General features: G+C 38.9%; 1 protein-coding gene and 1 long non-coding RNA gene across 6 annotated transcripts in view; one reads left to right on the top strand and one right to left on the bottom strand.

Annotated features, from left to right (window-relative positions):
* Positions 1 to 26,503, top strand: part of PPP3CC (protein phosphatase 3 catalytic subunit gamma) — a 104,713-nt gene that overhangs the window by 61,506 nt on the left and 16,704 nt on the right. For all 4 annotated transcript variants that reach the window (XM_033228015.1, XM_033228036.1, XM_033228024.1 and 1 more), the window contains exons 5-8: positions 11,585 to 11,730; positions 13,826 to 13,965; positions 23,232 to 23,309; positions 23,396 to 23,490. In XM_033228015.1, coding sequence (XP_033083906.1) covers positions 11,585 to 11,730; positions 13,826 to 13,965; positions 23,232 to 23,309; positions 23,396 to 23,490 — 459 coding nt within the window. The remainder of the gene's footprint in view (positions 1 to 11,584; positions 11,731 to 13,825; positions 13,966 to 23,231; positions 23,310 to 23,395; positions 23,491 to 26,503) is intronic.
* LOC117093215 lies at positions 1,555 to 11,279 on the bottom strand. 2 transcript variants are annotated; one of them, XR_004441068.1, is made up of 4 exons: positions 11,245 to 11,279; positions 9,798 to 9,871; positions 9,142 to 9,211; positions 1,555 to 1,814 (listed from the first exon to the last, which is right to left on the bottom strand). It is a non-coding gene; the product is annotated as an uncharacterized LOC117093215 (long non-coding RNA). The 2 variants fall into 2 exon arrangements; XR_004441067.1 differs by having other exon boundaries at positions 9,819 to 9,871; positions 11,245 to 11,275.

A 26,503-nucleotide genomic window follows, 5' to 3' on the forward strand; every position in this document is an offset into this window, starting at 1 on the left:
CCAGCCACCTCGCCCGGCCAGTTTTTGTATTTTTAGTAGAGACGAGGTTTCACCGTGTTAGCCAGGATAGTCTCGATCTCCTGACCTCGTGATCCGCCCATCTCGGCCTCCCAAAGTGCTGGGATTACAGGCTTGAGCCACCACGCCCGGCCAATCTACCCCTTTTAACGAATCCTGAAGATATAAATATACTTTAGTGTTCGTATGGTTGATATTTTGATCATGGATTTCATTTTGTATCTTTTTTTTTTTTTTTTTTTTGAGACGGAGTCTCGCGCTGTCACCCAGGCTGGAGTGCTGTGGCCGGATCTCAGCTCACTGCAAGCTCCGCCTCCCGGGTTCACGCCATTCTCTTCCTCAGCCTCCCGAGTAGCTGGGACTACAGGCGCTGCCACCTCGCCCGGCTAGTTTTTTGTAGTTTTTAGTAGAGACGGGGTTTCACCGTGTTAGTCAGGATGGTCTCGATCTCCTGACCTCGTGATCCGCCCGTCTCGGCCTCCCAAAGTGCTAGGATCATTTTGTATCTTATTCAGATTTTTCTGCAGATTATTATCTTAGAAGAATCTATTATAAACTATTCAAACTTTTATTCCAAAAATAATTTTCGAAGTTAAAAAACTTTTACGTTTGTTTTCAGAGACTCAGAGTTTATTCATCTGCCACAGATCCATTTACTGACAGGTAGATTGCTATTTATAGTGTTTTATAAGCTCATACGAATTCTCACTACCAGTAGCTTCTTACATTGGAGATGGCAGTTGTAATGACAGCCTCTCTCCTAGTAGAGCCTCAAAGAAAAGGTCTTTGTTATTAAGATAAATTTTAGAGGATAATCACTTTTTAAAAAGTCCCTCTGTCAAAAAAAAGTCAGCTACAAGAGGGCAAGATACAGATCCTTCCAGCCCTTGGTGACTTAGTGGAATAAACACTTTAAATCAGCAGATAATTACTGGGAAGTTTTAAATCTACTGTTGGTGGATGTTTAAATTGGTGTAGGCTGAGCATGGTGGCTCATGCCTGTAATCCCAGTACTTTTGGAGGCTGGGGTGAGTGGATCACTTGAGCCCAAGAGTTCAAGACCAGTCTGGTCAACATGTTGAAACCCCATCTCTACCAAAAAAAAAACACAAAGAATTAGCTGTGCATGGAGGCACTTACCTATAGTCCTAGCTACTCAGAGTAGGAGGCTGATTGAGGTGGGAGGATCACTTGAGCTCAGGAGTTTGAGGCTATAGTGAGCCATGATCACCACTACCCTCCAGCCTGGGAGACAGAGTGAGACCCTGTCTCAACAACAACAACAACAACAAAGATGTAAAGTATTGGAAGAGCAATTTTGTAATATATATATAAATTTTAAGTGCATATCCCCTTGATCTGGCAATTTCATTTGTAGGAATTTATTATGCAGATTGTATTACTTTTTGAATGCTGCATAAAAAATTATCACAAATTTAGTGGCTTAAAAGAACACGTTTATTATCTCATAGTTATTGTAGGTCAGAAGTCCAGGCCACAGTGTGGCTAGATTCTCTGTATAGAATCTCACTGAAATCAAGGTGTTTCTAGGGTTTCATATCTCACCTGGGGCTTAGGGTCTTTATCCAAGGTCACTTGTTGGCAGTCCTTGTAACTGTAGGATTAAGGTCCCTGTTGTCTTGTTAGCTGTTGACCAGGGATGACTCTCAGCTTCTGGATATTGCTTGCAGTTCCATAACATGTAGCCTCCAGTGGTAGTTCGCAATATGAATGTTTGCTTTTTTCCAGGCTGCCCTGAATGCATCTCTCTGACCTTCTCTTCTATGATCAGCTAGCTGGAAAGAAACCCTCACTCAGTTTTTAAAAGGCTCATCTTAGGTCAAGCATGGGGGCTCATGCCTGTAATTTCAGCACTTTGGGAGGCCAAAGGGGAGAGGATCACTTAAGGCCAGGAGTTCAAGACTAGCCTGAGCAACATAGTGAGACCTCCTCTCTACCAAAAAGAAAATTAAAAACTCAAAATTCAGTCAGCCTGCATGGTGGTGCAAGCCTGTAGTCCCAGCCATTTAAGAAGATGAGACTGAAGGATAGATTGAGCTTAGGTGTTTGAGATTACAGTGGGCTGATTGTGCCACTGCATTCTAGCCTGAGTGATAGAGTGAGACCCTGTCCCTAAAAATAAACAAGTAAATAAATAAATAAATGTTCACCTGATTAGATCAGGCCCTCCCAAGATAGTCTTTCTTTTGCCATGTAATGGGACAAAATAATGGGAGTCTCATCATACTTACAGTTTTCATCTGCTAAAAGAGGAGTGGATTATACATACAAAGATGTAGGTCAATTCAGGTCATTTTAGAATTCATCCACCACACAAATATACTCACAAAAAGACAGTAAGATATGGATGCTTAAGGATGTTCACTGCAGTGTTAATTATAACAACAACAAAAAAAAGATAATCTAAATGTCGACAAGACAGTGATGACTAATATGCCTTTTAACAATGGAATGCTAGGCAGCTATTGAAAGACCAAGGTGGCCAGGTGCAGTGCCTTATGCCCACACTTTGGGAGGCTGAGATGGGGGCATTGCTTGAGCCCAGCAGTTTGAGACTAACCTGGGCAACATAGTAAGACTCTCTCTACAAAAAATTTAAAAATTAGCTGAGTGTGGTGGGTGGCATGTGCCTATAGTTATAGCTACTTGGGAGGCTGAGGCAGGAGGATTGCATGAGCCCAGGAATTCAAGGCTGCAGTGAGCTATGATCACCACACTCCAGCCTGGATGATAGAGCAAGTCTCTGTCTCCAAAAACAAAAGACAGACAGACCAAGATAGACCCATAATATGTAGTGATATGGAGAGATGCTATTTTTTAAGCCATTTGCAGAGCATGTAAATGGTTATCTCCTTTGTAAATTAAAAATATATAATGTACAGAAGAAATCATTAACAGTGGGAGGTTGGGTTAGGAGGACTTATAGTTGTTACTGTTGTTGTTTTTTTTGAGATGCTGTGTTGATATGTTGCCCAGGCTAGTCTCAAACTCATGCAATCCTCCAGCCTTAGCCTCCTAAATAGCTGGGACTATAAGTGCATGCCATCATGCATGACTTACTTTTAATTTTATATCCTCTCTAGTATTGTTTGAGTTACTTTTTACCACCACTGTGTACTACTTTTATAATTATTATTATTTTTCAAATTGGTAATTTAAAAATTACCCAGTTGGGGCCCAAGCATTTGAAAAGCTTTGTAAGCACCCGAGGTAGTTCAGCTGTGTGCTGCTGGTTAAGAATGACGGCTCTGGAGTCTTTAGGAAGCTTCTTTTTTTTTTTTTTTTTTGAGACGGAGTCTGGCTCTGTCGCCCAGGCTGGAGTGCAGTGGCCAGATCTCAGCTCACTGCAAGCTCCGCCTCCCGGGTTTAGGCCATTCTCCTGCCTCAGCCTCCTGAGTAGCTTGGACTACAGGCGCCCGCCACCTCGCCCAGCTAGTTTTTTGTATTTTTTTTAGTAGAGACGGGGTTTCACCGTGTTAGCCAGGATGGTCTCGATCTCCTGACCTTGTGATCCGCCCGTCTCGGCCTCCCAAAGTGCTGGGATTACAGGCTTGAGCCACCGCGCCCGGCCAGGAAGCTTCTACTATCCTTTGGGAACCACTTCACCAAATACAAAAATTAGAAATATTTTATTTTATATTATTTTTCTAAATCAAACATTGGGGTATTCTTTAACACCTTCATTTCTTACCTGGGAACATTAAATAATGCATATAGCAGTTAACAAATGCCCTGGAATATAATGCTCGATAAAAGTCAGCTAATTTTATTAATTAGGAGTAGATACGTAGTGAAGAAAGCTCCCTATGACTGCCTTTGTTTTGAATTAAATTTCAGAGGTTTTTTTAGGTGACATTTTTCTTAATTATTCTTCTGTCTTTTCAGAATTGTTTTTTAATTTTTAATTTTTATGGGTATATAGTAGGTGTATGTATTTATGGGATACATGAGATATTTTGATACAGGGATGCAATGTGTAATAATAACATCAGGGATTTTTTTGACAGGTATAAATGGTTCAGACTATTTTTAGAAGCTGGAACAATAGGTCCTGGAAACATTTTAAGTGTCTCCTTTTGCCCATAATTTCTTATTTCAGGTTTTTATTTGCTTTTCACATGATTTAACTGTAGTTAAACCTGATGGCTTTCTTTTTTTCCTGTCTACCAAGATAGTCCTTCTTTTTTTATTATAATGCTGCATCTGAAATGTAAATAAATCTTGGAACAAGCACACAAATTCAAGTATAAGTTTAAAATTTTATTCCTGTATAAGGAGAGAGCATGTGTGTTGTTGTGCATGGGTGTTTTTACTGATACACTCATCTCTCTTCAGTGGCCACTGTGGCTTCAAGAATTAGCATCTTATAATTAGTAAGGGATGCTTAGTTTCAGATTGTGCATCTGTAATCTTGTTCATGTTTTTAAGGGGGAAGTGGGTGAAGGCTTTTCTTGTATCAATCTTAAATTGCTGTATAATGCAGAGATTTTTAAAAAATATTCCTTTCTTTATGGAAAAGTATACTGCTTTTTTTCCTTTTTTAAAAAACTGATATGTAATAGTTGTACCTATTTTTGAGGTACATGTGATATTTTTACTATATGTGTACAATGTATAATTATTAAGTCAGGGTAACTGCAATATCCATCACCTCAAACATTTATTTTTTGTCTAACAGTTAAACAAAATTTATTTTTTTAAGAGACAGGGTCTCATTCTGTTGTCCAGGCTCGAGTACAATTGTGTAATCATAGCTCACTTCAACTTTGAACTCCTTGACTTAAGTGATTCTCTTGCCTCAGCCTCCCGAGTAGCTGGGACTGTAGGTGTATGCCACCATGCCTGGCTAATTTTTAAATTTTTTTGTAGAGACTGAGTCTCGCTTATGTTGCCAAGGCTGATCTTGAACTTCTCAAACGATCCTCCTGCCTTGGCCTCCCAACATGCTGAGATTACAGGTGTGAGCCGCCATGCCTAGCCCCTAACGGTTAAATTTTGACATATCATTTGTTTTTGCAAAAGTATTGCTTCATTGTTATCTACTTAGAAAGCAAGAGGCATAGTGTCTGTCTTGTTTTGTCTTTTCCTTTTCTTCCCTTTTCCCTTCCCTTTTCCCTTCCCTTCTCTCTTCCCTTCTCCCTTCCCTTGTCCTCTCCCCTCCCCTCCCCTCCGCTCCTTTCCACAGGGTCTTGCTCTGTTGCCCAGGTTGTAGCACACTGGTGAAATCATAGCTCACTACAGCCTCAACCTCCCAGGCTCAAGCGGTCCCTACACCTCAGCCTCCTGAGTAGCTGGGACTACAGGCTTGAGCCCTCATGCCCAGCTTATTTTTATGTATTTATTTATTTTCTTTGAAGGAACCTCGTGTTTATATTATTCCATAAATGCTGTGGGTTCAAGCTCATAGCTCTGGGTCAAAGTTTCTACTAAAGTAAATGAATTTCTTATTGCCACGAACCTGTTTTTTTTTTTTTTTTTTTTTTGAGGCAGAGTCTCGCTTTGTCACCCAGGCTGGAGTGCAGTGGCACAATCTCGGCTCACTGCAACCTCTGCCTCGCAGGTTCAAGCGATTCTCCTGCCTCAGCCTCCTAAGTAGCTGGGATTACAGGTGTGCGCCACCACGCCTGGGTAATTTTTGTATTTTTAGTAGAGATAGGGTTTCACTATGTTGGTCAGGCTGGTCTCGAACTCCTGACCTTGTGATCCACCCACCTTGGCCTCCCAAAGTGCTGGGATTACAGGTGTGAGGCACCGTGCCCGGCCCTTCCAGGAACCATGTTTTTAAATGTATAGTTAAATAGCTTACTGACAAGTTCCAGAAACTCCTGTAATTTTACTAATGAAAGCAGGATTGTTATGACAACTGGATTTTTTAAAAAAAATAAACAAATATTGTTTGTCATTGCTCATTGCAGCATTTTTTAGAGTAGCAAAAGATTGGTCTAATTAGATTGTGGCATATCCATAAAGCAAAATACTAGGTAGATGTTAAAAAATTACAAAGCTCTTCTGTAGGGGAGGCAAAATTTTACCTTTACTCTCAGAGTTTTTCAGCTGGGCCGGAGAATTAAATTGACATAAGATAAATTAATGGGAGAAGAGCATACAAATTTATTTAATATAAGTTCTATATGACATAGGAGCCGCTGTAAGAAAATGAAGACCCAGAGACTCAGAGTTGAACACTTACATGCTGAATTGGATGAAAAGTAATAAGTTGTGAAAAAGGAACTAAATGATGTGAGGAGGCTAGAAGATAAGAGTTACGTTATTTGAATTCAGCCTCAACTATGAATCCTTGGTGATAACAATGTTATTTTCCTTCTTGTACACAGAGGGCATCTTTCTTTTCTTTTTGTTTTTTTAACTTTTAAGTTCAGGGGTACATGTACAGGTTTGTTATATAGGCAAACTTGTGTCATAGGGGTTTGCTATATAGATTATTTTGTCACCGAGGCACTAAGCCTAGTACCCAGTAGTTATTTTTCCTGATCCTCTCCCTCCTCCTACCCTCCATTTTCAAGTAGGTCTCAGTGTCTGTTGCTCTGGGAGGGCATCTTTCAAATGGGAATTTCATCTCCTGCTTTTAAAAAGCAGCATGAGCCGGGCACTGTGGCATGTGCCTGTAATCCCAGCTACTTGGGAAGCTGAACTGGGAGGATCACTTGAGGCCAGGAGTTTGAGACCATCCTGGACATGTAACAAGACCCCGTTTCAAAAAAAAAAAGAAGAAGAAACAGCATGAAGGCCAGAGTGATCTTCTTGCACCTGTGGTTTTTCAAGTGCCTTTTTTTTTTTTTTTTTTTTGAGACGGAGTCTTGCTCTGTCTCCCAGGCTGGAGTGCAGTGGCCGGATCTCAGCTCACTGCAAGCTCGGCCTCCCGGGTTCTCACCATTCTCCCACCTCAGCCTCCTGAGTAGCTGGGACTACAGGCGCCCGCCACCTCGCCCGGCTAATTTTTTGTATTTTTTTAGTAGAGACGGGGTTTCACCGTGTTAGCCAGGATGGTCTCGATCTCCTGACCTCGTGATCCGCCCGTCTCGGCCTCCCAAAGTGCTGGGATTACAGGCTTGAGCCACCGCGCCCGGCTTTCAAGTGCCTTTAACTCAAAGTTGTCAGTGTGCTGGAGTGGCATATTTTGGGGTGGCATACTCTTAATTCCACTCTTCCTCTGAAGATGTGGCATGATAGCCAAAATGTGTTCTTAAGTACAAAAAGCAAGTAAAGAACAGTACATATGTGCTATCATGTGTGTAAAAACCAAAAGGATGTTTTGGAAAGAGAAGAAACATACATATCTGCATGTGTATGCATAGAATATCTTTGTAAAGACACCCAGGAGACTGGTAATATTGGTTACTTGCAGAGAGAGGGCAGGAGGCACATTATACCCTTTTGTGGCTTTTAAAATTTGAGCTATGTCTCACGTCTGTAATCCCAGCATTTGGGAGACTGAGGTGGGAGAATCTCTTGAGGCTAGGAGTTCTAGGCCGCAGTAAGCTATGATAATGCCACTGCACTCCAGCCTGGGTGACAGAATGAGACCCTGTCTCAAACAATAATAATAGTAAATAAAGCAAATAAAAATTGAAACAAATATATCATCAGTGACTAGACCAGATTGTGATTTCTTGCAAGTAGTGCTGACTCTCAAAATTGCTTTCAAAGGGTTTTGTTGAAAATTTTGTTTTGTTAATGTTGTATTATTGATGCTAGTTAGAACTTATATCCGTGTCATCCTATGGCTATAGTGCATTTTCCCTTCGCTATAGAAATAACTGTTTTTTGGGATATATCCTAAAAATTTGTCTTGAAAATAAAGCACTTAAATCAGCTAATTTAACCACTGGGAATTATGTATTTGGCTATTTAGATTCTCCTATTCAAAATCTTATTTAAAAATAATGATTAGGAGGAATATTAGAGGGTCATTAAGAGCATGAACAGGTTTGAGTTCCAGTTCTGCCAATTACTAGCTTGCAGCTTTGGGCAAGTAAGCCTAATTTCCTCAGTTTTTGAATGAAGACAGTAACAATATCTACTTCATAGGGTTTCTGTGAGTATTAAATACTTTATCAGTTAACACTTACCTAGTATGTACTAAGTGCCAGCATTATTCTGCATATTTTACATAAATGAATTCATTTAATCCTCACAGCAACCCTGAATCTACAATTCAGGGTATTACTATTATTATGACCATAGATAAGGAAACCAAGGCAGAGAGTTAAAATGTTTATCCAAGGTCCCATAGCTAGTAAGTGGAGGGGGCTGAGTTTCTTCAAAGCAGGCAACAAGTTCCAGACTCCATTCTCTTCACCACCATGCCATGCCACATGCTTAACTCACTGACAGACACATCATAAGCCTTCAATACATTTAAATAATAAAGGTAATATAGGCCAGGTACAGGTGCAGTACCTCATGCCTATAATCCCAGCACTTTGGGAGGCTGAGGCAGGAGGATTGCTTGAGGCCAGGAATTGAAGACCAACCTGGGCAGCATATCGAGATCCTGTCTCTACAAGTAATTTTTAAAAATTAGCTGGATGTGGTGGTGTGCACCTGTAGTCCCAGCTACTTAGAAGATTAGTCAGGAGGACTGCTTGAACCTATGAGTTTGAGGTTACAGTGAGCTACAATTGCACTCCAGTCTAGAAAACAGTAAGATCCTGTCTCTAAAAAAATTTTTTTAAAGGCAGTATAATAATGTTATTGTATAAAGATTACATATTCATCATAAAAAAACAGCTAAACTAAGAAAAATATAGATACCATTGTCAATCTAATCCCCCAGAAAATTAAATATTGGTGATTATATATGCAGTTCGTATACTTTGAAAAAATAAAGATGGTAACATTTTGTAGCCTATTTTATTCACATATTAATATAATATGAACTTCTTTTTGCTTAATTTAATTTTTGACCTCCTGATTTAATTTACAAAATAACAATATACTTCATTACTTGCCGTCTTCAGACTTGGCATTCTTTTTTGGAAGTAGACTAAGGAATTATTTTGAGTCATTCTTGGGATTGAAAGGCATTTATCAATGTAAGATGTTATGGAGCATAAATTAGTAAGTAATTGAAATTCTTACCTATATTCAAGTGTAGAACTCCCATGGAGGAATTCCTTACTGACACTGGCAACAGAGGGAACTTTGGTTTCTAGGATTTTCAGGAGAAAAAGTCAATCACTGACCATAAATTAAAGAGTTTTTTGTTTTTTACTTCTGACAGACTTTATGGCCAATGCTGGATCTACTTTGAAATGGGCAAAATTTATAGTATTTAAGACAAAGCAGAGCATAAGGATGTAACTGTAAGGAGAGGCAACGATGCATAAGACATGGCTCTTGTTAACTTTGAGCTCCTAATAAAGTTAGCATATGTTGTGGAATAGATTATGCTGACTGCTATAACAGCAATACAAAATGTTCTGAAAACCTCAAAGAAACCCACAGGCTCCCTTAATGAACTCAAACCCTGATCACCCAGTATTGGCATTAAAGAGAAATCTTCACACTCAGGGATGGAAGGCCTTACAACCTCAAGTGTGGTCTACTGGTTTACACCTTCCTTAGGGATCTCTCTCTAATCATTCCTGTCACCCGTACAGTACTTCAGTCTGGCCCAAACCTGAATCCATCATTCTTCACTTTATTCCCCAAAACCTTGCTAAGACCAGGCTCTGATTTATGTCTTTCTAAAGGCTTAGAGATCACAAAAAGGAAATAAACACAGAAATAATTACCAACTAGATAGTCTGACTCACTCGATACAGCTTTGTTCTCTTGGTCCTGTAGGCCACCTCATCTTCCCAGAATCCTAGAAGAGGAGAAGGAGCTCACAGTTCTGCAGGGCTGCCTGACTATACTTCTGGTCTTCTCTACCCACACACATCCCTGAGCACAGCTTGACTTTTTGAAACCAAGGCCAAGGAAGAAGAAAATGTTCCTTTTTCTCTTTAAATGCCCATTTTCCAGTTTCCCACCTATTATTTCATGACTTTTCCTTTCTAGAGATTTGTAGAGACTCCTCCTTCCACCTGCTGATGTATTTCCTTATTCTGTAGCCCCAAGTTGACAGCCACATCAAAACATAATTTATTAAACCAAACATTTATTTTTTATTGTTTAGAGGCAGAGTCTCACTGTGTTGCCCAGGCTGGAGTGCAGTGGCACTATCGTAGCTCACTGCAGCCTCAAACTCCTGAGCTCAATCTATCCTCCCACCTCAGCCTCCCAAGTAGCTTGGACAGCAGGCATGTGCCACCACAGCCAGCTAATTTTGTTTTTTAATTTTCTGTAAAAATGAGGCCTTGGCCGGGCGCAATGGTTCACACCTGTAATCCCAGCAGTTTGGGAGGCCAAGGCAGGTGGATCACAAGGTCAGGAGTTTGAGACCAGCCTGGCCAACATGGTGAAACCCCGTCTCTACTAAAAATACAAAAATTAGCCAGGCGTGGTGGCGTGCAACTGTAGTCCCAGGTGCTCGGGAGGCTGAGGCAGAAGAATCGCAAGAACCCGGGAAGCGGCGGTGCAGTGAGCTGAGATCCTGCTATTGCACTCCAGCCTGGATGACAGAGCGAGACTCCGTCTCAAAAAATAAAAAAAAAAATAAATAAATAAAATAAAATAAAATAAATAAAAAAATTAAGCCTCATTGTGTTGCCCAGGCTGGTCTCAAACTCCTGGCCTCAAGTGATCCGCCTACCTCAGCCTTCCAAAACACTGGGACTGCAGGCATGAGCCACCACATCAGCTTAAGCCAAATGTTTTTAGAGAAAATAGAATCAAGACATAATTTGTTTACAGACCTTAAAAATCATGAGCAAAAACATTACTGACATTTTATTGATATCACCTAAGACTCCAGTTTTCACTTATATATCTTCAACATCCCTAAGGGATCTTTAAGACCCATAAAATATTCAGACTCACAAGACTACCATGGACCCTACTTATCATCCATGTACTTAGAAGGATGTAGACAGGAAGGGCAGCACTGGGTGTTCCTTTTCAGTGGAGTGGTCCTTACAGCAGTGCATACCACAGTCCAGCAGCTTTCCGTCTCTTTTGCCCCCTCCCATCTCACCAGCTCAGGTACAAGGAAACAATATCCATACTGGGAAGATTAGGGAGCCATCCTGGTATAGAAGCCTCATGCATCGAAAGTGTCAATGTGTGTTGTAAAACTACCTTCAGAGGAGCCCAAAGCTATAGCTTCCCACCAGGTAACTGGGTAATTTTTACCACAAGCCATGTTGCCTAGTAACACAGTGGACAGTCACCTTATCACATTTCCAAGCAACAGAGCTAGAAAGTTAATCCAAGGTCACACTTGTCTTTAAGAGGAGAGCGGTATTGTTTACCTATTATCCGCAACTTTTCAAAATTATCTTTATAAAGATAATTGTGATTTCAAATTATCTAAAATAAATGGCTTTAAAATAGCTTCATATTCTCCTGGCCTATATCCTTTTTCAAATGTGATACATTTTAGTTTTTCTTCCATTGACTGGTTTTCCTTTTTTGTTAGGTCGAATCAAATATTCGGAACAGGTGTATGATGCCTGTATGGAGACATTTGACTGTCTTCCTCTTGCTGCCCTCTTAAACCAGCAGTTTCTCTGTGTACATGGAGGAATGTCACCTGAAATTACTTCTTTAGATGACATTAGGAAAGTAAGTAATCTTTTATTATTCTCATAGAGTATATTTTTAAAATGTGTTGGGTTTTGTTGTTGTTGTTGTTGTTGTTTGCTTTAAGACAGAGTCTCTCTCTTTCACCCGGGCCGAAGTACAGTGGTGCTATCTCAGCTCACTGCAACCTCTGCCTCCTTGGTTCAGCCTCCCAAGTAGCTGGATACATGTGCGCACCACCACACCTGGCTAATTTTTGTATTTTTAGTAGGCTAATTTCTGTATTTTTAGTAGAGGCGGGGTTTTATCGGTTGTTGGTAAGGCTGGTCTTGAGCTCCTGACCTTAAGTGATCTGCCCACTTTGGCCTCCCAAAGTGCTGGGATTACAGGTGTGAGACACTGCGCCCAACCTAAAATTTGTTTCTTTTTGCAGTCAACCAATATATCTTTAGCTGAAATCTTTAAAATACAGATAATCAAAAGTAAGAAAATGGAAGATACCTCTTATTTCATCACTATAACTACTGTTAACATTTTGATATGTATCTACCACAAATTATAATTTTTAATAAGCTCTATGTTTTTACCAACTAGAAAGCTAACATTCTTATAGTCCTGAAACTTTAAATTATATCACAGTGCAAAAGGAAGGAAACCAGGGTTCTAATCACAGTCCTGCCATTAATTGTGTAACCTTGACCAAATTATTGAACCTCTTTGTCACATTTCTTCTCTATGACATGAGGAAGTTGGAAAGGATGGTCTGAGGACACTGCCATCTCCGAAATGCATTGGCTTTGACATTTTAGATGATACGGTTTCATTGTATTACTTGCCTTCCTTGGTGATTATTATTTCCAAGATTCTGTATCTTCATTATGGAAAAAGATGACCAATTTTTATTGTACATAGTCATCTTATCTTCTCTACCTTTGAATTCTTCTACCTGTCTCTCTCTCTGTTTTTTAATCAAAGTGATGGATACTCATCCTCTCTTATAGGTACTGAGACTAAAGATTTTTCTGTTTATAAAACTATTTTCTCTGAATGAAAGTCTCCTCAGGGTAAGAGGGTGTACTTATATGTACTGGCTTTTCTCTTGCCTTACTGTCTTTTAAATAACCAGCATTTCTCTTTTACATAGTAAAATATGAATTTTATAATTCTGAATCAATCGTATCAATAAAAAGCTCTTTCACTCAGTAGAAATTATCTTCTTGGCATTCAGCTGTTCTATTACTTACTTTCTCTTGGTTTTTATGCTTTTAACTAAAGCAGCAGTGACCAAAGGCTTAAGTTAATAACTCATATTGAAATACCTCAGCTGCATAGAATGGAAAGGATAAATGCCCTTACAAAATTAGCATTCTTTAAAATAAGGAAATCTCCACTGGAATGAGGTTTGCAATGAACAGAACCATTGTAAAACATTTCTGCTCTCATGGTAACATTGGCTCACCTAGACAATTAAAATTAATTTTATATAGTCATAGTCTTTCTAAAATAGTATATCTCTATAGTGGTTGATTTCACATTTGAATTAAATTAGTACTCCTTTACGATTAGGATGTACGAGGATCCTTTACTACAGCATGGTTAAATGACAGGGATGTTTATAAAAATTTATTGCAGGCCGGGCGCAGTGGCTCACGCCTGTAATCCCAGCACTTTGGGAGGCCGAGGAGGGCAGATCACCTGTGGTCAGGAGTTCGAGACAAGCCTGACCAACATGGAGAAACCCTGTCTCTACTGAAAATACAAAATTAGCTGGGTGTGGTGGCACATGCCTGTAATCCCAGCTACTAGGGAGGGTGAGGCAGGAGAATCGCTTGAAGCTGGGAGGCGAAGTTAGCGGTGAGCCGAGATCATGCCGTTGCACTCCAGCCTGGGCAACAAGAGTGAAACTCTGTCTCAAAAAAAAAAAGAAAAAAAAAATTATTGCAGAAAAAGAATAAAAGTTATTGTATCTAAAATTGTTAAATGTTCCTTTTCTTGCAGGAAAATCCTTTAGGGGCACACTGGCTTCTCTCCTAATACATTCTTGTGGGTGGAAGGGGTTTTTCTTTGATGCATACCAATTTCCAAGAGGCCTTTTGCTCTCCTGATTTTTTTCTTTTGGCTTTTGTGTGTCTTCTAGTTAGACAGGTTTACAGAACCTCCTGCCTTTGGACCTGTGTGTGACCTGCTTTGGTCTGATCCTTCAGAGGATTATGGCAATGAGAAGACCTTGGAGCACTATACCCACAACACTGTCCGAGGGTGCTCTTATTTCTACAGGTAAGCTAGTCCTTGAGATAGAAAATTATGAAAGGAAACTGTAATTCATTTTATCAGATTATTTTTCAGCATATTATATTTCAGATCTGTGTAGTATAAGCACTTGTGTTTAATTTTTCGATTAATAGGAGACAAGAAATTTATTTGTTTGGCTTTTTATATTTTCTTAGATATTATGCCCTAAGAAGTGTAATACACCAAACATGATTGGACATCCTACAGTGCTCTGATATTTTTGTCCGACTCTAACTGATCTAGACTATTTGTTCCTAAACATTATCTATACACTTTTTTTTAAAAAAATCAAAGCTTTCTTGGCTCTTTCCCCAGAGATTCTGATACTGGGTCTGAGAGGAATCCTATTGTGTTTTCAAAAGCTCTCCAACTTTTGTAACCACTAGTGTAGACTAAGATATAAAAAGAACAGGACATTGTGAACTAAGCCCAGTACATTTCCTGGAAGTTGGTTGTTGTTTTAAATTTCACAGGAGCTTTCATTGTGATTAGACACTCAAAAATAGGAAGACAGGCAGGGCGTGGTGGCTCACGCCTATAATCCCAGCTCTTTGGGGTGCCTAGACGGGTGGATCACTTGAGGCCGGGAGTTCAAGACCAGCCTGGCCAACATGGCAAAACCCATCTCTACTAAAAATGCAAAAATTAGCCAGATATGGTGGCAACACTCCTGTAATCCCAGCTAATTGGGAGACTGAGGCAAGAGAATCACTTGAACCTGGGAGGTGTAGGTTGCAGTGAGCCAAGATTGTGCCACTATACTCCAGCCTGTGCAACAGAGCAAGACTCTGTCTCAAAAAAAAAAGAAAGACATAGAGAAGTTGGAAATCTAAATTATTTTTAATCCCAGTATTTTATTGTGGCAAATAATATATTTATTTCCCTAAAAATCTCTGTTACTTGGCTAAGATAATGTGTTCATTAAAATACACGCATGCACACACACATGAAACTTTGATTTCACCATTACTTTTAGCGTTCTTCTAAACCTTTTTTCTTTAAAAAAATTTTTAAAAAATGTTGTGAGTACATAGTAGGTATATATATTTATGGGTTATATGAGATATTTTGATACAGTCATACAACATGTAATAATCACATCAAAGTAAATGAGGTACCCATCACCTCAAGCATTTATCCTTTGTGTTGCAAACAATCCAATTATACTCTTTTATTTTATTTTATTTTTTTTTTTTTTCACTTTGTTTTTGACAGAGTCTTGCTCTGTCGCACAGGATGGAGTGCAGTGGCGTGATCTCAGCTCACTGCATCCTCTACTTCCCAGGTTCAAGCAATTCTCCTGCCTTAGCCTCCCAAGTACTGGAATTGTAGGCACCCACCACCATGCCTGGCTAATTTTTGTGTTTTTTAGAGATGGCGTTTCACCCATGTTGGCCAGGCTAGTTTGGAACTCCTAACCTCAAGTGATCCACCCACCTCAGCCTCCCAAAGTCCTGGTGTGAGCCACTGTGGCCAGCCTCTTCTAGTTATGTTAAAATGTACGATTAAATTATTATTCACTATAGTGACCCTGTTGTTTAAATCTCACAGTAGCAAATACTAGGTCTTATTCATTCTTTCTGTTTTTTTGTACCCATTAACTATCCCATTTCCCCTCTCACTACCCTTCCCAGCCTCTGGTAACCATCATTCTACTGTAATCTCCATTAGTTCAATTGTTTTAATTTTTAGCTCCTACAAATAAGTGAGAACATATGAAGTTTGTCTTCCTGTGCCTGGCTTATTTCATTTAACATAATGACCTCTCTAGTTCCATTCATGTTGTTGCAAATGACAGAAACTCATTCTTTTTTATGGCTGAATAATATTCCATTGTGTATATGTACCACATTTTCTTTGTCCTTTCATCTGTTAATAGACACTTACGTTGCTTCCAAATCTTGGCTATTGTGAACAGTGCTGCGATAAACATGGAGGTACAGATGTCTCTTCAATATACTGATTTCCTTTCTTTTATATATATACATAGTAGTGGGATTGCTGAATTATATGGTAGTTCAATTTTTAGTTTTTTGAGGAACCTCTAAACTGTTCTCCATAGTAGTGTACTAAACATTCCCACCAATAGCGTATGAGGGTTCCCTTTTCTCTACATCCTCACCAGCACTTGTCATTGCCTGTCTTTTGGATAAAACTCATTTTAACTGAGTGAGATGATATCATAGTTTTGATTGCATTTCTCTGATGATCAGTGATATGGAATACCTTTGCATATACCTGTTTGCCATTTTATGTCTCCTTTTAAGAAATGTCTATTCAGATATTTTGCTCATTTTTAAAATGGATTATTGGATTTTTCGTATTGAATTGTTTGAGCTCCTTACATATTCTGGTTATTAATCCCTTGTCAGATGGATAGTAAACTGTCTTTTTTTTCTTTCTTCTTCTTTTTTTATTTTATTTTATTTTATTTTTTTTGAGACAGGGTCTGTCTCTGTTTCCCGGGCTGGAGTGCAGTGGCGCCATCACAGCTCACTACAGCCTCAACCTCCTGGGCTTGAGCAGTCCTCTTGCCTTAGCCTCCTGGGTAGCTGGCACTGTAGGCGTGTGCCACCATGCCCAGCTATCTAATTTTCTGTAGAGACAGGGTCTTGCTGTTTTGCCCAGGCTGGTCTCAAAGTCCTAGACTCAAGCACCCCTCCCTGGTTGGCCTCCCAAAGTGCTGGGATTACAGGGATGAGTCCCACCCAGCCAGTAACCATTTTTCATTCCTCCATGCCAACTTTTCCAATGACTAATGTGATGAAATCAATTAACTTTTATTTCTTTTTACATTGCTTAAAATAAAGAGCATAATACGTATTCGTTGTTGTCAGAATAGAAATTGGTATAATTTCTGTGGACATCAACTTGGCAGTATCTCTCAAAGGCATTTGTACATGGCCTTTGATCCAGAAATTCTACTTCTAAAACTTAATCCTGTGGATATATACTTGATTCTCATTACTTATGGATTTCATATTTGTGAATTCCCCCACTTACTAAGATGTATTTGTAACACCCAAATCAGTACTTACAGAGGTGTCATAATCATTCATGGGAATGCAGTGTGCAGAGCAACAAAAAATTTGAGCCACCTCACTCACATGTTCCTAGCTGAGATTGAACAAAATGATGCCCTACCTTCTTTTTGCAGCCCTCATATTGTAAACAGGCATTCTTTTGGGTTTTATTTAGTGAAACATGTTTTATGTTTTTTGCTTTTCATGAGTGATTTCACTGTTTAGAATGGCCACCAAGTATAGTGCTGAAGTGCTGCTGTCTAGGGTTCCTAAGCACAAGAAGGCTGTGGTGTGTCTTACAGGGAAAATATGTGAGTGTTAGATATAAGCTTTGTTTAGGCGTGAGTTATGGTGGTTTTGGGCATGAGTTCAATGTTAATGAATCAACAGTGTAAATGGCCTAAAGTATTATTAGACAGAAACACATCTGAAACAAGGGTATATATTAATTGGTGGGTGAAAATGTTATGACCAGAGGCTCACAGGAACTTTACCCTGTATTTCCCTTAGCAGTAGTGTTTCATTATTTGCTAATTCTGTTTTTGCAGCAACATTATAGAATGTAGCTACTGGGAATAATGAGATAAAAAATTTGACTCACCCAGGACACATGCATGTTCCCAGCTGAGGTTGAACAAAGTGATACTCTGCCTTCTTTTATCCCAGGGATAAATCCCATTTAGCCATGGTGTATAATCCTTTTAGTGTGTTGTTGAGTTTGGCTTTCTAGTGTTTTATTGACGATTAAAAATCTATGTTCATCAAAGATACCTGTACTTTTCTTTCTTCTGGTGTCTTTGGCTTTGGTATCAGAGTGATCCTGGCCTCATAATGTGAGTTTGGAAGAATTCTCTCCTCTTCTATTTTTTGGAAGGTTTAAGAGAGATTGGTATTAATTCTTTTTTTTAATGATTGATAGAATTCACCCATGAAACCGTCTGGTCCTGTGCTTTTCTTTGTTGAAAGCTGTTTGATTACAGATTCAGTGTCCATATTTGCTATTCGTCTGTTTGGGTTTTCTATTTCTTCTTGATTCAGTTTTGGCAGGTTGTATATTTCTAGGACTCTATCCATTTCTTCTAGGTTTTCCAGTGTTTTGGTGTATGGTTATTCGTAATAGTCCCTTATGATCCCTTTTATTTCTGTGTCATCTATTGTAATGTCTCCTCTTTCATTTTTTATTTATTTATCTCTTTTTTTCTTAGTCTTGCTAAGGGTTTGTTCAATTTTGTTTAGTTTTTCAAAAACCAACACTTAGTTTTGACTTTTTTCTATTGTTTTTCTGTTCTCTATTTGATTCATTTCTGCCCTAAACTTTCCTTTCTTCTGCTAACTTGGGGTTTATTTGATTCTCCTTTTTCCAGTTTCTTGAAGTGTAAGATAAGGTTGTTGAATTCAGGTCTTTTTTGTTTTTTAAATTGACATTTATTACTATAAACTTTCCTGTAAGTACTGTTTTTGCTGCATCCCATACATTTTGATATGTATATTTTTGTTTGTTTTCATTTGTCTTGAGGGTTTTTTTTTTTTTTTTTTTGAAATAGAGTGTTTTGCTCTGTCACCCAGGCTGAATGCAGTGGCACAGTGATACCTCACTGCAACCTTGAACCCCTGGGCTCAAGCAATCCTCCTGCCTCAGCCTCCTGAGTAGCTGGGACTACAGGATGTACCACCATACCCAGCTAATTGTTTTTAAATTTTTTAGAGGAGACGAGGTCTTGCTATGTTGCTTAGGCTGGTCTCGAACTCCCAACCTATCTAGAGATAATTTTTAAATTCCTTTTTGATTTCCTCTTTGACACAATAGTTGTTCAAAAGTGTGGTGTGTAGTTTCTACATATTTGTGAATTTTCCTGTTTTCTTACAGTTACTGATTTTTAGTTTCATTCCACTGTGGTGGGAAAAGATACTTAGGATGATTTACATCTTCTTAAGTTTGTTGATACTTCTTTATGATTATATAGCCAAAAGAATATTCTGTATACACTTGGGAAGAATTGTAGTCTTCTGTTATTTGGCAAAAGGTATATGCGTATTAGGTCCATTTGGTCCATAGTGTTGTTCAATTCTGTTGTTTGCTTATTGATTTCTGACTGGATGATTTATCCATTCTGAGAATGATGTATTGAAGTTACTTGCTATTGTTATATTATTATTATTATTATTATTATTTTGAGACAGAGTCTTGCTCTGTCGCCCAGGCTGGAGTATAGTGGTGCGACCTTGGTTCACTGCAACCTCCGCCTCCTGGGTTCGAGCAATTCTCCTGCCTCAGCCTCCCAAGTAGCTGGGATTACAGGCATGCACCATCATGCCCAGCTAATTTTTGTATTTTTAGTAGAGATGAGGTTTCACCATGTTGGCCAGGCTGGTCTCGAATTCCTGACCTCAGGTGATCCACCCACTTCGGCCTCCCAAAGTGCTGGGATTACAGGTGTGAGCCACCGTGCCCGTCCTACTTGCTATTATTTTATTACTGTCAAAGTCTGCCTTCAGATCTGTTGTTGCTTTATATATTTAGGTGCTTTGATGTTAGGTACATATATATTTATAATGGTTATATCTTTCTGTTGTATTGACCCTTTTATCATTATATAATTACTTTTGTTCCCTCTTGTGATGATTTCTGACTTAAAGTCTATTTTGTCTGATAAAAGTTTAGCCACTCATGTTCTCTTTTGGTTACTATTTGCATGGAATACCTTTCTCTACCCTTTTACTTTCAGCTTATGTGTGTCTTTAAATCTAAAGGGAGTCTTTTGTAGACAGCATATAGTTGGGTCTTGTATTCATCCATTCACTCATACTATATCTTTTGATTTGGGAGTTAAAGTAATGATTGATTGGTAAGGACTTACTATTACCATTTTGTTGGTTGCTTTCTGTCTGTTTTGTGGTTCTACTATTCCTCTCTTTTTCTCTTTGTGATTCAATTTTTATTTTTGTAGTGGGGTATTTTGGTTCTTTTCTTTTTATCTTTTGTGTATCTACTGTGCTTTTTCATTCATAGGGTTCGCATCAAACATTTTATAGTTATTGCAGTCTGTCTTAAGCTGAGAAGAAATTACCTTCAATGACGTATAGAAACTCTACACTTTACTCCCCATTCACACACCTAATGTAATTAATCTCAGATTTTACTTTATTTTTGAGACAATGCCTTGCTATGTCACCTAGGCTGGAGTGCATTGGTGCGATCTTGGCTCACTGCAGCCTCTGCTTCCCAGGTTCAAGTGATCCTCCTACCTCAGCCTCCCGAGTAGCTGGGACTACAGGCACACACCGCCACACCCGGCTAATTTTTTATATTTTTAGTAGAGATGGGGTTTCAGCATGTTGGCCAGGCTGGCCTCTAACTCCTGGCCTCAAGTGATGTGCCTTCCTCGGCCTCCAGAGTGCTGGGATTACAGGCACGAGCCACTGCGGCCAGCTGCATCTTTTAATTTCTACTTTAACTTCCTTTAGTTGCTCTCATAAGGCTGGTGTAGTCATGACAAACTCCAGTTTTTGCTTTCTGGAAAAGGTCTTTATCTCTCCTTCATTCTTAAAGGGCAATTTTGCTGAGTAAAGTATTCCTGGTTGGCAGGGTTTTTTTTTTCCTTTCTTTTAGCACTTTGAATATATTGTCTCCCACTTTCCTGGCCTGCAAGGTTTCAGCTGAGAAATTCACTGATAATCTTACAGAAGCTTCCTTGTATGTTATGTGACAAGTAGATTTTCTCTTGCTGCTTTCAGATTTTTTCTTTTTGAGTTTTAACAACTTAATTATAATGTGTCTCGGTGTTTAACTTATTTGGAGACCTTTAGGCTTCATGAATTGAGATGTCGATTTTCCTCCCTAGATTTGGCTAACAACTGTTAGCCTTTAGTTTTTAAAAATAAGCTTTCTGCCCCTTTTTCTTCTCCTTAACTCTCATATGCCTATATTATTTTCACTTGATGTTGTCCCATAAGTCCTGTATACTTCCCACATTCTTTCTTATTCTTTTTTGTTTTTGTCCCTCTAATGGTATCATTTCAAATGACCTATCTTTTTTTTTTTTTTAAGATGGAGTCTTGCTCTGTCAACCAGACTGGAGTACAGTGGCATGATCTCAGCTTACTGCAACCTCTGCCTCCCAGGTTCATGCCATTCTCCTGCCTCAGTCTCCCAAGTAGCTGGGACTACAGGCACCTGCCACCACTTCTGGCTAATTTTTTGTATTTTTAGTAGAGATGGGGTTTCACCGTGTTGGCCAGGACGGTCTCGATCTCCTGACCTCATGATCCACCCTCCTCAGCCTCCCAAAATGCTGGGATTACAGGCGTGAGCCATCGCGCCCAGCCTCAAATGACCTATCTTTTAAGTTTGCCATTTCTTTTCTTCTGCCTGAGTCTGCTGTTAAAGCTGTCTCTTGAGCTTTTCAGTTGAGTCATTGTGTTCTTCAGCTGCAGGATTTCTATTTGCTTCTTTTTATGGTTTCTGTTTTAAACATCTCTCTTTATTCATTTATTGCTTTCCTGATTTTGTTTAGTTATAGTTCATTGAGCTTCTTTAAGATGATTATTTTGGATTCTTTGTTATACAATTCATACATCTCTATTTATTTAGGGCCAGTTACTAGAGCTTTATTAGTTTCCTTTGGTGATGTCATTTTTGCCTGGTTCTTTATAATTCATATAGCCTTGCAATGGAGTCTATGCATTTGAAGGAGCAGGGGCCTTCCAGTTTTTATGGACTAGTTCATCAAGTAAATACCTTCTCCTATTGAGTCCCTGTATTGATGGGATTGCCTGTGGTATTGTGATTAAGCAGGGGTGAAGCTAGCTTATGGGGCTACATTAGGGTTCACAGTTAGTGGGCCTGCCACTAGGGGCATGGACAAGTATGTCCCATGGATGGGGAGAGCTGTTTCTGGAACTCAATAGGGTGGGACCCAAGCCGGGTCACAGGCTGTTTTGGGTTTATGTTTGGGTCCAGTCAGCAGCCCTTTTACCAGAGGAATGGACAGGCATGATTTCCACAAGGTCCCTGTTAAGACAGGCCTTCCTCTTGGCCATAGTAGAGCACAGCTGGAGCCAGGTCAGAGTGCTGCTTTGAGTTTGCAGTTGGGTCTGGTTGGTTGATCTGTTACTAGGGGCATCAGTGGACATGGTTCCTTCCCAGGATGGATGAGGTTGGTGGTAGGACTATAGACAAGTAGGACTGGAACCAAGTTTACAAGGGATGGGCTGATTCTGGGTCTATAACTGAAAGGTCAGTGGGCCTACCTTCTCAAAGCAGCTGTTCCTAGTCTTGGGCTCCACCAAGGTTTCATAACCACCTACCTCAATCCCAAGGTTCTCATAGTAGCACTTATGGTCATGGATGGCTTCCAAACTATTGTTTCTGTAGGAGGACCATGGCTGGGGACATTCTCTTTTGCCATCTTGCTGACGTCACCTACAATCTACTTTAAAAGTAATTTTTTTCTAATGAGCATAAGGAGAAACAAAGATTTTAAAAATAAACTAAATAATTAATGCCTAAGTAATTCCAGGTTAATTTTGTATACTCCAGTTCTTCCTATCAGGTATTTGTCATTCAGAGAGGTAATAGTATGACGAGAATATTTTAGGAGTATGTGAGAATATTGTATCTTTTTTTAGAATATGGTTGGCTAAAATATTTACATCTACTCCTAAAATATTCCTGCATAAGCTTGCAGTGAGCCGAGATTGCGCCACAGCACTTCAGCCTGGGCGACAGAGCAAGACTCCATCTCAAATATATATATATATATATTCCTGCATAATATTATCTTGGTGTTGATATTACCTGTGAGGCTGTAAGTACATTCTTTTATTTTTCTAACAATTTGACAATTGAAGAAAGTATGTGTTGAATTTTTAGCACCTACTATATATACACACACACTACTGTTGCACTTTTTAATATCAAGACACTGATAAAAGTTTTTAGTGTTGTATTATTATCATTATGGATTAAGACAAAAATTAAAAGATGGGAGGGAGGAGCTCTTGCTATTGTAGGATTATCTATTGTCTTCATGTTTGATCTGTAGTGAGGTATATTAGTGAAATAGAAAAACAGAATGATGAGTACTAATGTATTCATAACATCTCAGTAGTGTGTAATACTTGTAATTTTGAAACAAAATCAGCTAATATCATGTTGACTTTTCTCCATCTTCCTATTTAAAAAATTGTTTTAATTCTGGATTTATGTTTTCTGATTTTCTTTTCCAGTTACCCTGCAGTTTGTGAATTTTTGCAGAACAATAATTTATTATCAATTATCAGAGCCCATGAAGCCCAAGATGCTGGGTAAGTCACATTAAAATTGTACCAAATATCACTGCAGAGTCTTTGCATTTAATATGAAGACAGATGGGCTTTCATCTCTTTTTCAGGTATCGAATGTACAGGAAGAGCCAAGCAACAGGCTTTCCATCACTTATTACAATTTTCTCTGCCCCCAATTACCTAGATGTCTATAACAATAAAGGTAAAGGAGTCCAGCAATATTTGAGTTTGAATTTATGAGTAAACGTGAGCTCTGGTTTAATTGTATGTATGTATGTATGTATGTTTGTTTCATTTTAAAATATAAACTTTAAATAAGAAAAAAAGGGGTCTTCGTTGAAACAAAGGCCAAGAAATTTAGAATTTATGCTGCTGCTTGGTCTTTATCTCCTAAGGATTACTGGCTTCTTTGTGAGTATAAACAATGATCATAATAGGTCAGATTGATACTACAGAATCAAAGTATAAGAAGAATAAATTGCTTCAGGCTCATGTTAGAATAGTTAGCATAAATTATTGGTTTTGGTGAATTTAATATATTTATAACAGTATCTCAGAGTCATCATTGGTATTTTAATATTTGTGAATTGTTAAACTATTTTTGTTTTTCTTGAGATATGGTCTAGGTAGAGTGACCTAGTGTACAAAGTAAAAAAAAAAAAAAAAACTTCATTTTTAGTTTAAGCCCTGCCAGAAACTAATACTGTGACTTTGGGTGAGTCACATTATCTTTCTAATCTTCAGTTTCCCATATGAAAAAAGAAGAATGGATATATACATGCCTTTTGTTCCAGAAATTTTATTTCTAACACTTTATCCTGTTAAAGTGTTTTTTTTAATTTAAAACTTTTATGATTAATAGTTTATAAGTTTTCTATCGAAGCAGTGGTCCTCCTAAAAACTTCATATTTCTGTAACTATTTTGTTGTTTATAAAGTATGACTATAAATTAATAGGACTTTGAAAATAAACATGCCAGAACGAACATATCCAAATGAGTATTGTCCCTTCAAAGTAGTTACCTTGGGAGGCTACACACCTATTCCAACAATGCTGTCCTTGTTCAAAAACATTTTTGGAACTCCTCTTTTGGCATTGCCTTCAGAGTCTGCGACACATTCTTTTGATTATCCTCAATGATGGGAAATCTTCGTCCTTTGAGGGTGGATTTGATTTTTGGACAGCCAAAAGTCATTCGGAGTCAAGACTGATAAATAAGGTGAGTGATCAAGCTAGATGATACCATTTGGGGTCAGAAACAAGGTATGATTATAAGGTAATGAGACTGGTTTTTCTCGTGTTGCTGATACAGTGGCTCTGGAGGCACTTCCAAAAGAGGAGTTCCAAAAACGTTTTGAGTAATGGCAGCATCTCTGGATTAATTGTATGGTAAGGCAATAAGTTGTGCTGAAAAGTACACAAAGCAAGGAGTCAGTCTAGTACTGCTTCACTTTTAAGTGTGTCACATTTAACAAGGTACTTCTCTGAGCCTCATCTTTAAAATATCTGTCATATAGGGTTGTTGAAGATAAGTTGGAATAAGGAAAATGGATCTTAAAGTGTTGTTCAAAATATAAATTACTATAATAATACAGATTTTACTGTTATTGTACCTGATGTGATGATATCAAAGGACCACACTCATCTGATACAAAGGTCTGGTGTGTTTGTAGCTGGTGGTTTCTTAAGTCTCATTACTTTATAGTTATACCTTGTATATGCAGTTGGGGAGATAAGTTCCAAAGATGGCCAAAATATAATTAATATTTACTCTGTTTAAAAGTAAACTGTGGAATGGCACATCTCATTTAAATCTGATTTGGGTCAGTCATTTTAGTTTGTCCTGCAGTGACTTGTCTATTTTAAAAAGCATGTCTTTGACTTAAGTTCTGTCCTAGCCTTATGTTTTCATTTACGTTAACATTCTTCTCTGAGCCTTATCTGTCCTACAATGCTCTGCTTCTCCCTAAGTTCATTTGTTATTTCCTTTTTCCTGATATTTCCAGTATATTAGCAACTTAGGTTTTATTCTTATTTATTCTCTTGTCAATGGTGTGGACTATTTGTGTTGTTAAACGTCTTCAAGGACTGTTAGTGGCCCTAGATCTGCTATTTGTAATGAAGGTGTTCCTTTCTCACTTTCTTTTTTAACTTCATCAGAAAGAGTATCTATTGATTGCTCAATGGATTTATCAGTGTGCCAAGCTGAAACATGCCACCTAAGTCAGCAGCCACTATACAGTTAACTCACTACTAGCTTGTTTTTTGTCTCAATCTAACCTGGTTTTGTTCTTGATTATTCCTTTAGCAAACTTTTAATGTCACAGTCCTGGCCAGGCACAGTGGCTCATGCCTGTAATCTCTGCACTTTGGGAGGCCAAGGGGAAGATCACTTGAGGCCTAGAATTCAAGACCAGCCTGGGCAACAAAATGTGACCCCGTCTTTACAAAGAAAAATTTAAAAGTTAGCGAGGCAAGGTGGAGCATGCCTATAGTTCTAGCTACTCAGGAGGCTGAGGTAGGAGGATCCTTTGAGTCCAGTAGTTCGAGGCTGCAGTGAGCTGTGATCACACCATTGCATTCCAGCTGGGCAACAGAGCAAGACACTGTCTAAAAAATAAAAAAAAAAGTAAAAGTCACAGTTCATTCTACTTGAGTTTTCTGTCAACTTTGACATAATTAGTAACTTTTATCTCAAAACAATCTTATTTTCATTGGTTGTTTCGTAAGCATTTTAGAAGGAAAAAGGCAGAAAATGTGGCATTTGAAACAGTCCCTGGTGGTACTCAATTACTCCCCATGCAAGTGCCTTCTTTTCTGAAAAAGGCAACTCTGTTGTTCTTTTTCTTCTCTTTCTTCTTCTGTTGCTCTTCTTTTTCTCTCTCTTGTCCTCTCCTCTCCCCTCCCTCCCTCCCTCCCTCCCTTCCCTTCCCTTCCTTCCCTTCCCTTCCCTTCCTTCCTTCCTTCCTTCCCTTCCCTTCCTTCCTTCCTTCCTTCCTTCCTCCTTCCTTCCTTCCTTCCTCCTTCCTTCCTTCCTCTCTCTCTCTCTCTCTCTCTCGGTCTCTGCCACTTAGGTTGGAGCGCAGTGGCACGATCTTGCTTCACTGCAGCCTTGACTTCCTGGGCTCAAGTGATCCTCCCACTTCAGCCTCTCAACTAGCTGGGACCACAGGTGCATGCCACCACACCTGGCTAATTTTTAAATATTTTTTGTA

The sequence above is a fragment of the Trachypithecus francoisi genome, unplaced genomic scaffold (assembly GCF_009764315.1).
Source record: "Trachypithecus francoisi isolate TF-2019V2 unplaced genomic scaffold, Tfra_2.0 Contig01440, whole genome shotgun sequence".
Taxonomy (NCBI): domain Eukaryota; kingdom Metazoa; phylum Chordata; class Mammalia; order Primates; family Cercopithecidae; genus Trachypithecus; species Trachypithecus francoisi.